The sequence below is a fragment of the Eubalaena glacialis genome, chromosome 2 (genome assembly GCF_028564815.1).
Source record: "Eubalaena glacialis isolate mEubGla1 chromosome 2, mEubGla1.1.hap2.+ XY, whole genome shotgun sequence".
Classification (NCBI taxonomy): domain Eukaryota; kingdom Metazoa; phylum Chordata; class Mammalia; order Artiodactyla; family Balaenidae; genus Eubalaena; species Eubalaena glacialis.
Window position 1 is genome coordinate 195213534 of NC_083717.1, and position 14113 is coordinate 195227646.

The following is a 14113-nucleotide window of genomic DNA, read 5'->3' on the forward strand; positions in this document are numbered from 1 at the left end:
TTCCTGCTTTTCGGGCACCTTCTTTCAAAGGCAGTTGTCTCTGTGTCTGTCACCTTACCACACCTGATTAAAACAAATCTCAGGTACATTTGAGACGGGCTGGGACCTGGGACCCTTTGCTGCAGGGCTTGCACCTGGACACACCTCTCCTCCAGCAACGAAGTACAAAGAAACTATAAGGGACTGAAAATAAATGCGTGCCTGCAAACAGCTGGGGCAAATTATGGACAACAATATACAAAAAGACCAAAAAGACCAAAAATCCCAGCTGATGCTTCTGAAGAGCCCAGAGCAAAAGCAGGGTACTGCGCATGCCCGCTGCACACAGCACCGCCTAAGGGGTAGGCAAACTACCTCAGCCACCCCTCCAGCCTGACCCCTGGACACGCCCCTATCCTTACCCCTTATAAGGAACCAGCTCGCCCTACCTCGGGGAGCAAGCAAGGGAGCCTGATACTTCTCGCTCCCCCCTGCTGCAGCAGGGGCCCCAGTAAAGCCTTGCGTGAATTTCTTGTCTGGCCTCTGATCAGTTTCTATTGATTAAGGAGGACAAGAACCCTGGTCGGTAACATATTTACAACACTTCCCCACGTGTGGCAGTCAGCACAGGTGAGAGGACCAGGCTGGGCACACAAGCTTCCATCACCTCACCTGAAAATCAGCAGCTCAGTGCCCGTGGGCGAGGTCTCCAAGTTTCTATCTCCTTGTCTGCGTAGCTGAGGTGATGGCACCTCCATCCCAGCATTGGCGGGGGCCGTGGGGGCACAGCAGGGGAAATGGCGTATGTGCTACAGACAGCAGTGACGATCGCAGACACCCCAGAACGCAGACCCCTGTCTCTGTCCTGCCCACCCTCATCATGTGCCACTGGGCAGGGGGGGGCAGTCCATCTTCCGCCACAGAAGCCATGGGCCGGCGCCCTCGTGTCCCACCTCCTGGGCCGACGCACAGTGGGTCACAGGCTCCCACCTCCACCAGGGGCAGGAGGGGTCCCTGGTGTAGCGGGCCACCTGCCCCGCCTGCATCTCTCTGGTTCCTCCCGTGGACGGGGTGACGGGGGCCTGACCCCTTTCTACAGCTCCTTCCACGCCTGAGTTCTGCGGCCGCCGGACCACTCCTTAACTCCAGGCATCTGGAATGTCCTCAGAGACAGAGCATCACCGGGAGGAGGAGCGTGGCTGCGGCTGCCGCCTTTTGGGGATGGAGCCTCTCCTGGTTCCAGACAGAGCATCACCGGGAGGAGGAGGTGCCTCCTCGATGGTCGGGAGGACCTTCACCTGGGGACGTGCCGAGATGGGCCAGGGGGAGCAACAGCCAGCAGCGTACAGTTTAGCAAGGCTGGAATCACCCCATCCGCACCAGTGCAAGACAGTCGTCAAGACCAAGTTAATAAGGATTGGACTTGGCATAAACGAAGAATCTAAGGACGCCGTGGGTGCTACACTCTCCGGCTCTGAGGCCGCCTACGGCCACGGTGTCGCCTCCCCTGACTGTTCCTGGGGCCACACTGAGGGCCCCCATCAGGTGCACGCTCCGGGTCCAGAGGATCTGAGAGAGGAATGCCGCACCAGGCCTCCTTGGGGAGTGTACCCCAAGGTCAAAGCCCAGGGTCCCCTGGATGGCCTCACGTCTCCAAGCCCTGGCTGACCCCCATGACTCCAATACATGTCCCAAGAAGGAAAGGACCTGGGGAGGGGACAGCACAGCGGTGACACAGCCCCGGCGCCAGGGTCATACTGGATGAGAGAAATCAGCATGCAATGTTAGTAGAATAGCTGGATTTTTTTTTTTTTTTTTAGCTGAACCTGTTTTTGCAAACCCCCAACCTACTGCAAAATTTAATATTATGTACAAACACATAATCTTCCCCAAAGGGGAAGACGCCTACTAGCTATTTGCTGGATGGGTAAGTTTTCCTCCTTGGACGAGGACCACCCTGCACCCGCTCTCCTCTGGGCTGGCTCAGCCACGCAAAGCTCACGCCCGCCCTCCACATCATGCAGGTGGCCCTTGGGGTGAATGTGCCACTCTCTGTGCCTCCAGTGAATTCCTCCCCGTCCCAGCTAAAGTTACCCCTTGACAGACCTGTCAGGGGACTCTCACTAGTTTGCAGTGCCTGAAGTTTCCTGGGAGGTGTGCTGTGTCTGTGTGATTCAGTGTCCCTTTGCAGCGTACAACACAGGGCCAGGCTCCCCACCGGAAGGTTCCGCATCCCACTCTCCCGTTTTTTCTTTGTGTGTTTGTTTTGCTTTCTGTACTGCATCTCCCCCTCAGGAATTTTGCTCGTTCTCCTGGGAGACTGTCAGTTTCCAAGCCTGAGCTGGTTTTTACTCCTCTCTTCCCCTCTGCCCCAAACCCAAGTGGTCACCAGGTCGTTCCCAGGCCCACCTACCCGTGACTCTCAGCAGCCAGCTAGGCCCACCCCCGGCAGTGGCAGTGCACCCCTGGTGCCCCAGATGTCCCTGTCCCGTGTGCCACGTGACCAACACCAATATTTGAAAAATGCTGTGTCACTCAGGTCTCTTTTTGCTTAAAACTGCACAAAGCCCAGCATTCGGGGCCCACCCTCCACTGGCCGGACTTTATTTCTTCTGCTTGAGAAATAATGTTGCTTTCAAGTATCAAAAACATGTTTGCTAATTGTAAAACATTAGAAAAACAAAGAAAATTCTAAGGAAAGCCAGAAATCATTCCTGTGTTAATCTGAACAGCGCTGAGGTCGAACATTGATTCACGGGCGCTGCCACCATGATGTTCCACCTTTTGTGAATTATCCGGGAATGTCCTCTGTTGATTTCTGTATTAGGGCCTTGCTGTTTTCTTTTCCAACATTTAACTCTTGTACTGACTTATTGTGACACAATTTCCATTGTGGGGAACACAGAAAGGTATTAAAATGTAACTACAAAGGTGCCCCTTACACTCAGGGCCCAGAACAACCCCCAGTAAGAGGCAGGAGGGCTCCTACGCGTTATCCTGACCCCAGGTGTGCTGTCTGTTCAACTACACGCCCTGATTTTCTCACACAGTCACATGCGGTGGGCTTTCTCCATGCTGTTAAAGCTGCACAATCACCCATTTTACTGGCACCTTTATGTTCCACAGGCCGCCCGTGCCATTTGACCACAGAAGCTGCTATTCTTTATTTTCGTGGTACAATTAATACATATTCATCATAGAGAAAATATGAGATAAAGAGAAGCAAAAAGAAAAGTTTGATCAACTGAATTCCTGCCAAAGAGATAATTTCTTAACACTTTGGATTCATTTTTAACCTTCCGTGTTTTCCTTGTACTTTGAAAATAGGTCTTTTACACATATAATCACTTACACGTAAATATATATTTTACAGGTACATGCATTTACACACACATTTTGTTAACCAGAAAGGATCGTATTTTTAGCCATGTCCTAACTTACCATTTCGCACAGCTGTATGCTCCAAAAGGTGGCTGTGCGGTGGCCTGCCTGACCTCCCCTGGCTCTGCGACCCTGGACTTGATTCCAGGCTTCACTCTGAGAAGCCCCGCTGGCCCGGCCCCGGGCCTACGAGGCTCCCACAGGTCAGAGGTGACCTCAGGAACCTCCTGCAGTGTGGCTGCAGGGCAGTGCCACCTGCGGGGTCCTGTGCTCCTGACCCCTCCTCCTCTGGTTCCCCCAGAGGGGGCCTGATACAGCCCCTCCGGTGCACCGGCACCCGTTTCCTGCCAGCGCCAACGCAGGGATCCCAGTGTTAGATCCTCAAACTCTCAGGGCAAAACGGGTGTCTCTGTACATGGGAATTCGATTCCCATGACTGCCGGCCAACCCACCTCCGTCTACCGGTCTTCTGGAATGCCCTTTCCCTGTCTGCATCGCTCCTATCCATTTGTAGGTGGTCGTTAGGTAACCAGGTTACCACCCTTGGCCTACGACATACATTCCAGACATCCTTCTCCCTTTTAAATTTGGTGATGGTGGATTTTTGGCTTCGGAGACAGTGGACATCTCCAGGTACACAGACACTGCCGGCTATCAGCCAGTGACTTCCTAGAGTGTTTCTATGCTCAGAAAGTCCCCTCAAGTCCAGAGGTGGCTTTGCTGTATTTGACGCTTAACTGTGTCGTCCACCTGGGTTTTGCGTAGGTGTTTTGCACGAGGGAGGCTCACACCTGATTTTCTGGCAAGCAGCCTTGAGAAGAGCCATCCTCTTTACCTGTTCTGTGCTACTGATCACCTCTTGGATTCTTGCAGTGACAGGCATGGCTTCGGTCCCTGTCATCTCATGAGACAGTTGGTTAGGACACCTCCCCTTCCTCTTCCAAAGCCTGGTAGTAGTGATGATAACAACACTGCCCATTTCTCCTGTGCCTTCTGGGCAGCAGCTCCACATGTTTACACCCACCCCTGTGGCTGATCCCACGACAAGGCAGCGTGGGCACTATAGTCACCCCGTCTCACAAGTGAGAAGACAGGGTACTGTAGTCACCCCATCTCACGGGTACAACCACTTGTTTATTCTTCCAGTTGAACGTTAGCAGCAGTTTTTCAAGCTCCTTGTAGTACTAAGGGTTCTCCAGGGACACAGACGAATAGGACGTACCCCAACAGGGAGGTTTATTATGAGTCGGCTCATGCGGTCACGGAGGCTGAGGAGTCCCACGAGCTGCCGTCCACAGGCTGGGGACCCAGGGAGCAGATGGTGTGATTCATCCCAAGTCCGAGGGCCTGAGAACCTGGGGAGCCGATGGCATCACTCCCATCTGAGGACAGGAGATGAGACGGGACCAGCTCGATGGTGAGGCAGGTGCAAAAGGGCAAATCCCTCCTTCCTCCACCTTCTGTTCTATTCAGACCCTCAGCGGATGGATGAGGCCCACCTGTACTGGGGGGTCACCTGCACTGGGGAGGGTCACCTGTGTTACTGGTCCACCTGTCCAAGTGCTGACCTCATCCAGTAACACCCTCACACACACCCAGAAACAGTGCTTAACCTGGGCACCTGTGGCCATCGGGTCAACACAGAATTACCTACGAGCCCCCTGCACTGACCATTTGGGGCCCGTCCGTTTGTGGGGAGCACTTGATGAGTCCCCTCGCAGAGAAGACTCCTCACATGGCATCGCTGTCCGCACAGGCAAATATTCCTTTACAACCCAGCTGTATGCTCCCAAAGCTGGAAAAGGGGATCTCTCCTCCTGTGTCCAGCCCCACATCAAGAGCTCTGTCCCTCTGGAAGAGAGAGAACAGATGTTGGGGCCAACTAGCTCTCTCTGCCACGAGAGGTATTTTGTTTTATTGTTTGCTGTTTCAGGGGTGGACCGTCCCTTTGTATCTTACAACCTGTTACAGTCTTACTTCTGCTTAGTTACAGCACTCTTCCAGGTTCTTCTCTTGCATTTTCTCAGGATATAACCAAATTCTATTCATAATGACAGTGTAACCTCTTCCTTCCTCCCACTAAAACATTAGCCCTTACTAACGTCTTAAAGACTAACTGACCATTTTAATGGGATGCCACTAACGCTTTACCACATATATGATGTTGGTCTAAATGCCCGCAAATGGACATCTGGGTAAACAGATTGTACCATATCCACATCACAGAATACCAAAAGGCCGTTGAAAACCACACTCTAGAAAAACATTTAAGGATACAGCAAAATGCTCATAGTGTGCTGTTAGGTGAAAAAAAAATACAGTATTTGTACTTCCACCCAGATTTTTTAAAAAAGTATGGGTATGCATAGAAAAAGGCTGCCGAGATGTGCCCCTGTGCAGACCTCTCCGGATGGTTGGCTTGTGGTTCCTTTCCCCGTACTCTGTTCTGTGCCCCCAGCGCACTGGATGACGTGCTGTTGGCCCCTCTGTAAACACCCCACTGTGCCTTTGCCCGTGGTCCTCAGTCTCTATTCTCTGTTGTTCAGTAACACTCAGCCGGCTGAGGGCAGGCCCGCCCTAAACTCTTGGGGACGCTCTAGCCCTCCAGAGCCTGAGCACAGCAGACAGCATTCTAGGGAGCTCCCAGGCCGGCACTGTCCTCCCCCCAACTGGCACCTCACTGTCCTTCAGTCCTCAGCCCCACGTCACCTCCCTGCCCACACTGTCTCAGTCCCAACACCCGTTATCGGAAAGTACAATGTTTTTGTGTGTTGGTTGACCTGTTCATATTCTCTCCCCAGGAGAATGTACGCTCCACGGGGGTGAGAACCAGGTTCTGCTTTTTCTTTCCTGTGTTCCTAGGGTTGGACACTAGCCTGATTATCATTTATGAAATGAACAAATGTCTGAACCTTTCCACTCAGCTCTGTAAGGGTCACCTGGGACGTTTCCACTGGGCAGCTCCTGATGGAATTTCTAGCTTCTTTCGCAGTCAGTCAACGGTAGGGATCAGTGGGGCACCTGCTCCATGCCAGCCACTTAGAGGGCATCCCAGGGAGACAGATGCTGGATACCATCCTGGCTTACGAAGCTCAGCCGGGGTGGACAGGTGAATAAGACAGGCAGGCATCCTAAGTGTCTGAATCTCTAACCCTGTGTTGAGTATCCACAGAAGGAGAGTTGATGCTGCCCTCAAGCTGAGCCCGCCCACCCCTGCGGCTCTGGTGCCAGATGCCCGCAATCCTGTTGCAGCTTCCCGGAGCATCTCAGACACAGACTTCCGGCTCACAGCATTCCCAGCACACCTGCCCTGCCCTGGGAGGTCACAGCTGTTCTTTCCCTGTAAGAGGACTGCCTCCCGGGCCACTCCTTGTCATCTGCTGTGGCTTCTGTGAAGAGTTCCCATCCCTACTTCAGTGATGGTGCCTCAGCCACACCACATCTTCCACCCACAGGAGTGGATGGGACATAGGTCACATCCAGGGGTTTCTGCCAGGAGCGTGGGCCGGCCAGAGTCTCGCTCCGCCCCTGCGCCTCTCCCCCAGCACCGCCCTAGGAAGAGAAGATGCCGCCAAGCTGCGGGCTGGAGCAGGCTGGAACCACCCAGCTGAACGGGTGTCTGCGTCCTGCAGGAGGCCTTGGCCACTCACCTGACCGGCTGGAGCCGCTCCAAAGGCCAAGGGGCGGAGGAGCACACCAGCCTCCCCCGACTTGGCGCGCCCCAGCCCGCTGCGCTCCAGGCGCGGGAAGACGCGCACCGAGGCTCCTGCCGGAGGGAGCCCCGCGGTGTCCGCTCCCGGAGGGGAGCTTCTTGCCGTCAGGGGCCGCCCTGCCTGGTGCTGCATTGCCTCCCACGCCTGGGGGCATTTAACTCAGGCTGAACAGACGAATGAGTTTCCAAAGAGCCGGAGGTCCAGAGCGCCCCAGTAGAAAAGCGAGAGCCCGGAATTGAAGGCGCAGGGCCCCCCAGCGACGATGGGTGGGATCGCAGGGAAGGAGCCGCCAGCCTCCACCTCGTCCCGTCTTCCGGGAGTCGGGGGGCTTCAACACAGCGGCAGTCCTACCGCCCCGTTTGGAAAGCCGAGGCCTTAATGCGTTTGAAAAACTTGGCAGGCAGGTGGCGCACTATCAGGTCCTCAGCAAAGGATTTCAGGGTGCCCTCCAGGGACCTCAGTGCTCCAGACAAACCCTCTCCTCCAGCTTCATCCCCAACCGTGCCACACCAGTTGTTCAGAGAGGGTCCTCTTTAACCAAGTTCCTGTTCTAAAGAAACAACCATCAGAAAGAACAGATGTCCTCCAAACATTTGCGGGGTCGGGGGGGAGTATGTGTCACCCTGTACCATTTGGAGGGGCATCCTCCCAGCTTTCAGGGCACTCATCCTGGGACACACAGTGCAGAGTCATTTTCAAACACAGAGGGTGGCAATGCATGGAAGAGGTTCTGGCCAAAAAGGTGACTGATCACAAAGTGATACCTGTCCACTCCATCTCAGCACCACTAACATTGTGGTGTCCATAGGGTCCTACCTTAAAAAAGGAACAAATAAAAACAGAGTCACAGGTACAGAGCACACAGCCTGTTTTCAGTCTCTGCCTCCCTGCCTTGCAGAAAGATTTAAGCATTTCCACTGTCGTGCTTATCGGGACAGCTCTGGACCAGACTGTGTGAGCCCACACCCGGGCCCCTCCCCTTAGGGGCTGCATACCCTTGGGTGCCTCAGTTTCCTCGTCTGTGAATTGGGGATGGAACAGGGCTGTCCAGTCCATGAAGGGTTCACAGTGGTCCCTGGTACCAAGGAGGGGCACAGCTCTACTGTACAGGCAGCTGGTGTCAAGCCCCCTTGTGTATGGCTTAGTCACCCCACATCTCCTCACTTGACCCCCAGGTATACTCCTCTTCTGGGTGAGATGCCAGCACACACAGACACAAAGTGTCAGGTGGCCCATTCATCTGACGCCACCGCACCTCTCGCCGTCCGGCACTGCAGCACGCCAAACGCCGAGGTCACTGGGCCCCTGTCCTCACAGGGGGCTGGTGCCCGTTCTCCGGACATCTCCCTCCCCCCATCTCAGAGGTATGAGACCCACAGGCACTCTGCCTGGCAGGAGCGGCGATGTAAGACAATACCCAGTCAGCTGGCCGAGGACAGACAGCCCCGCGTGGCTTTCAGCTGTACCACCCCAAAGGCGCAGGAACATGTGGGAAACACAGATTCTCTTGTTCTCTCCAAAATGCCACCCTGGCTTTAAGCAGCCACAGCTGTTTGCAGCTCCAGATAGGGAGTCAGAGCTGGAGGCTGAGCTCTTACAAAGGAGGGAGCCAGCATGGGGTCCTCTGCAGGAGAAAGAGCTAATGGGGCGCTGGATGGTAAACCCCAAGGGTGAGGGAAGAAAGTCCGTTTGCTTGGGCTGGGCTTTTTTCGGTAGACAACAAGACACAGACAGCAACTAGAGAGAAAAGCAACTGTGAATACTGTGGCTACAAAGAAACAGAAGAGATGCCAGAAAAGCTTTTCCTAAATCTCAGCAGCAGGATCTGGTGACTGATCAGAACCACCGCCAAAAGGATGGGGGGAGGGGACCCCTCCTTGGGCCCCCAAAACTAGTTGTTCTTTTCTAGGGCCTTTTCTGACCTTCCCTGCCCCATGGGCCCAATGGGTAGCTCTGGTCATTGCCTCCTACTTGCCTGGATCCCCAAGTTCACTGTGAGCCCCATGGCCAGGAGCCACCCCTGCCCCCAGACATTTTTTCTCCATTGTCATGTGTAAAAACCGCAGAAAGGGCATTGCTGGATAATAAGGAGGCTCAGGCAGAAAGAGGACACTCCAGAGGGGATTTATGGAGGACCAATCTGCACACTGAGCCTGTGTGGAGCCCCAGTGCGCCCGCAGGGAGGAACTCCTTTGGGGGGGCTGATGGGTCTGTGCCACCCGCGACCCTGGTCCTCCTGCTTCGCGCCCCACCCGGGCGATCCGCCAAGGGAGTCGGCGCGGGGGGAGGGTACAAGGAGACGGTGGGGGGACAAAGAGAGTTCGCAGGGTGGGCAAGTCTCCGGGGGACACGAGAGGCGCGGGGGCTCCGTGGTCTAGGAATCGGTGCGGAGGACCCGGGGCCGGCATGGGACTGGAGGGCCCCGGGGGACACGCGGAGTGCGCGGGGGGGCGGGGAGATTCTGAGGAGGCGTAGGACTGGGGGGTCGGGGACGCGCAGAGGCCCGGGGGATACAGGGGGACAATAAGTGCTCCTGGGGGGCTCGCGGGGCACAGGGCCACAGGCGGACCCTGAGGTCTCTCTGGCCCCTCCCGGCCTCTCCCGGGGGGCGGGGCGCGGCGCTCTGGGCGGGGCCTGTGCGCAGGCGCGGACGCGCGCTCCCGCGGGCCGCGGGCTGGGGCGCCTCCTGGGGCGCCGGCTCGAGGGGGGGGCGCTTAATCTCACTTCCGGTGAGCCCTCCGCGGGCCGTGATTGGGCCCAAAGCGGCGAGCGCGCGCCCGCCCAGCCAATCGGAGGCGGCGCCGCGGTCGGGGGAGGGGGAGCGCGGTGGGGGCGCGCGCGGGAGGGGAGGGGCGGGGCGGCCGCAGCCTGGTCGCCGCCCGCGGGCTTGTCCGACGCCCGCCCGGCTGTCCCCGCCGCCCTGCAGCCATGTGACCGCGCCGCCGCCCTCCGCGCGCCCGGCCCGCCCGCCCGCCCGCCGCGCGTCCGCGGCCCGGCCGCAGCCCAGGCCGCCGAGGGAGCGGCGGGGCCGGCGCCATGGCCGAGCGGGGCCGCCTGGGCCTGGCCGGCGCGCCCGCCGCGCTCAACACGCCGGTGCCCATGAACCTGTTCGCCACCTGGGAGGTGGACGGCTCCAGCCCCAGCTGCGTGCCCAGGTACGCCGCCGCCCGCCTGCCGCTTTGTTCCCGCGCGCACCTGCCGGCCACCCGAGACCGGCCACAGGGGACCTCGCGCCTGGGTCCCCACCCGGGGCCTGCACGCGGGACTGGCCACCCCGGACCTGCACCCGGGGCCCCCACCCGGGACAGTCCACTCGGAACCGTTCACTCCGGGATCCCCACTCGGGACCCACACCCCGGGCCGTCGCCTTTGCGCCCCACCTCGGGCACGCGCCTTCCGTGCGGACAACCCCTGATGCGTGGATGGTCCCTGAGGTCCTGGTCCCGTGCAGCGGAGGAAGTGGCGCTGGGTTTCTCAGGCCCCGCGGTCCCCCGAGGCTCTCCGAGGCGCCTACCTGGTTAGCTCCCAACCGGCATCGTTGCACCTGCCTACCATTGCGGTGACGGTGGAGTTGACTCAGGGTGTCTCCTCTCTCCACCGGGTACCATAGATTTCCTTTCGCGTCCAGCCACACTGTCAAGCCTGAGTGGCTTGGGAGTCACTCAGGGCACGCAGTGTCCAGAGGACACACAGATCTGGGACCTGGGACCACAATTTTATTCCTTCATCCTTCGTCCTTTTGAGGGTCTGGCCCTACCCCCTCTGTCCTGCTGGCGGGGGGTGGGGTATCTGCCCCTTGCCTGTTTGCACTATGCTGTGTAATTTAGGGACTTCCTTGTACATAAACACTGCTCCTTACATCATACTGTTAATTTTGCCATCGCAAAGGACGCTGCCCTTTCCACTTGGGGGGAAATGCCCTGTCCCCAGCGGTACAGCTGGACGAGGCTCACCCACAGGACAGCGCCATGGCCATCCCGACTCTACTCAGGCCTGTCGCTTCCCTGCTCCTCCTGCCAGCTTGAAGCTCTGCGGGTTTCTTCCTGATTCAGTGGTCCCTGCTGAGGAAGCTCCCAGGCTGAGAGGGAAGAGAGACAAACTCACACCAGGGCCTGGTTCTGGAATGGACACCAGGCCACAAGGGCTGCAGGGGGGCGGCAGGGAAAAGCTCTCCCTGGGGAGACCCCCTGGCGGGACCAGAGGAAGTGGCCAGTGTGTACCGAGGGGGGTGCGCTCTGCCACGGCTCCTTCAACAGGTGTGCGAGCCAGGTGTTGGGGACGCAGAGGGTGCCGGGTGCCAGGGTTGCCCTCCCAAGCACGAGGCTGGTGGCTCAGGGCCTTGTCTGTGCCGAGTGGGAAGGATGGGTGCTCCCAGACCTGTGTGGGGCCTTGGGAGGGTGTGGTGTCCGCGGGAGACCCACCTGCTTGCCTCTTGTCTGGAAAGTCTCAGGGGCACCTTCCCAGGCCTGGCCTCCCACCCTCTCCAACTTCCCGTCTTGGCATTTGGCCCAGTGTCGGGCGTCACACCCAAGGGTCATCCTGGACCCTCCCCACCATGCTTCTCCTGTCTGTCACCCCTGCATCGTCACACCCCCCCCCCCCCCGCGCTGGCTGCCTCCCCACGGCGCTCCCTGAGGGCATGCTTGCCCCCCTTCCTGCACCTCTTCAGCAGCTTCCTGGGGTGCCCCGAAAGACCACCGAAGTTTTGACCAGAGGGAGGTAAGGGAGCTGGCAGGTGGGCAGGGGCTGCGTGGTCGAGGGGCCCAGTCGGTCCCCCGCGGAGCTGGTGTAGGAAGCCCACTCGGGTGGGCGTGTGGGGAGGGCGGGGGCGGGGCAGGATGCGGGGGCGGGGCTGTGCAGCGCTAGATGCGGGTTGGGGGGGGGTCCACGGCTCTGCCTGGGTGGGATGCGCGGGGCGGGGCCTGGCGGGTTGCTCTGTAGGCGTGGGGCTGAGCAGCCGTCGGGGTGGACAGGCGCAGAGCTCAGGGGTCGGACGCACAGAACGGCCCCGCCCCGGCGCAGCCGTCCCCGCAAGGTGCTGCGGGTCCCCCGCTTGTACCCCCGAGCAGGCCTCCTTGGATAGGCTGTTCTTCGTTCCGCTCGCTCGGAGACTTTATGTAGAAGGGATCCCACTCTCTGTCCGTGTGCACGTCTCCTCTTGCCCGGTCTCTAAGTTTCTGAGCGGCGTCGAGCTGATGGCTGTGCCTGCGGGGTGGTGTTCCCTGTAAGACAGCAGCACGTGTCTCTGCTTTGTGGGGGGACCTGTGGCTGTCCACAGGTTTGGGCCAGTTACGAATGCACCCCTGTGGGCGGGCATTCTCGCACTGGCCCTCTGCCGCCGGCAGTAGGGTTTGGGGGGCGTGTGCTCGGCGTCACCACCAGGAGCCTTCCCGGAGCGGTTATGCCAGCTCTGGCCCCCACCCCGGCGTCCCCACTGCTCTGCCTTCTTGCCAGCACTGCCTGACTTTCAATTGTTGCCAATCTGGTGGGTGTGAAATGGTATTGTGGTTTTAATTTGAATTTCTCTGATTACTGATGTAGGCCATTTGTACTTCCTCATCAGCGAAATTCCTGTTCTTTTGCCAATTTTTTTCTCCTTTTTTTTCCCCCCTACTTGAGTCTCAGCAGCTTTTTAGGGACTGGTAATCCTTTTTCGGCAATGTGTTGAAACCACCCTCCTCTGATGATGCACGCTTCTTGGCTGTCTTTTCGAGGTCTGTGATGACTCCTGAGGTGCACCCGGCGTTGGCCTTGGTCTTGTCTTGTGGTCTTTCCTTCGTGGTGGTGGCGGGAGAGCTCTCTGCTCTTCCCAGGAGCTGGTGCCAGGCCCACGGGGCTGTGACAGAGGCAGGCTCAGTTTCGTGGATTTCCTCGAGGGAGCGGACAGCACCCCTCCCCAGTGACCCCCGGCCCTGGCGTCTTCCTATCCCTGCCCCTCTGCTGGGATTCCCAAAGCAGCCTCCTTCCCCGCCAGCTTCAGCGGGGTCTGGGGCATTTTGGACCCTTGCACTTGCCCCTTAATTTTCCTTCCTGTTGAGGTTTATTAATTAATTTCACGGGGTCGGACATCTTTCCACAGGCTGACTGCGCATTCACGTTCCTCCACATCCTCCTGTTGGCGTCCTCTGCCGGCCACGGAGGGTGAGCTCACACTCGCAGAAGGGCCTTCAGCTGGAAGTGTGAGCTTTGGCAGCCGCGTGCCCGGGTCCACCACAGCCCGCAGGATGGGGACGTCTCTGTCACCCCGCAGATGAGTGTCGAGCGCTCGGGGCCAGGCTCCCGCACCGGCCAGGTGCCCCGGGCATCGCCCACGGCAGCCCTGTGGCTCCCTCTCCACGTTGGTGGCATCCGCACGTGGTTTGAACCTTCTCCTGCTGGTGGGTGTTGGGATCATTTCCTTCGGGGCTGATGTGTTCAGAGCCACTGTGACCATCCAGGGTCAGGGCTTGGGCTGCGTTTGCTCTTGTCTTCAGGATGGCTGGTCGCAGGGGAGGCGGGGGTGTGTCAGCTATGAAGACACTGCCGGCTTTCCGAAGTGGTGGCACCACCTTCCATGGCTGCCAGCCGTTCTGTGCACGTTCTGTGTACGTTCTGTGTTACCATCTTTTCAATTCCAGCCATTCTGGTGGCGGCACGATAGTTTCTCCTTGGGGGTCTCACTCTGCACTTGTTGTGCGTGGGTGTTGGGTATAAGCAAGAGCCTGACGTGGTCCTTCTCCTTTAACGACTGATGTGGTAATTTACGTCAATGGATTTTCTAGCATTAAGCTAACCGTTCACTCTTGGAAAAATACCAGCATGGTCATGCCATGTTCCCCTTCCTGTACGTGGGTAGACTGAAATTAAGATTTTGCTTAGGACTTTTGCACCTCTGTCTAGGGTCTGTAATCTCCTGCTCATCTACTGCCCTTATCATCTACTGCCCTTATCAGGGTCTGTAATCTCCTGCTCATCTACCGCCCTTATCAGATTTTGGTGCCAAGATATCCTGCAGAATGAACTGTTGCATGGTATTGTTTGTGTGAAACAGGAATTGTTTG

At 57.9% G+C, this 14113-nt stretch overlaps 1 protein-coding gene across 4 annotated transcripts in view; it reads left to right on the plus strand.

The window, feature by feature from the left end:
- Window positions 1-10091: 10091 nt before the first annotated feature.
- PACS2 (phosphofurin acidic cluster sorting protein 2) overlaps window positions 10092-14113 on the plus strand; it is a 72903-nt gene continuing 68881 nt past the window's right edge. For all 4 annotated transcript variants that reach the window (XM_061181391.1, XM_061181387.1, XM_061181389.1 and 1 more), the window contains exon 1: window positions 10092-10228. In XM_061181391.1, the coding sequence (XP_061037374.1) occupies window positions 10110-10228 (119 nt within the window). In that variant the 5' untranslated portion in view covers window positions 10092-10109. The remainder of the gene's footprint in view (window positions 10229-14113) is intronic.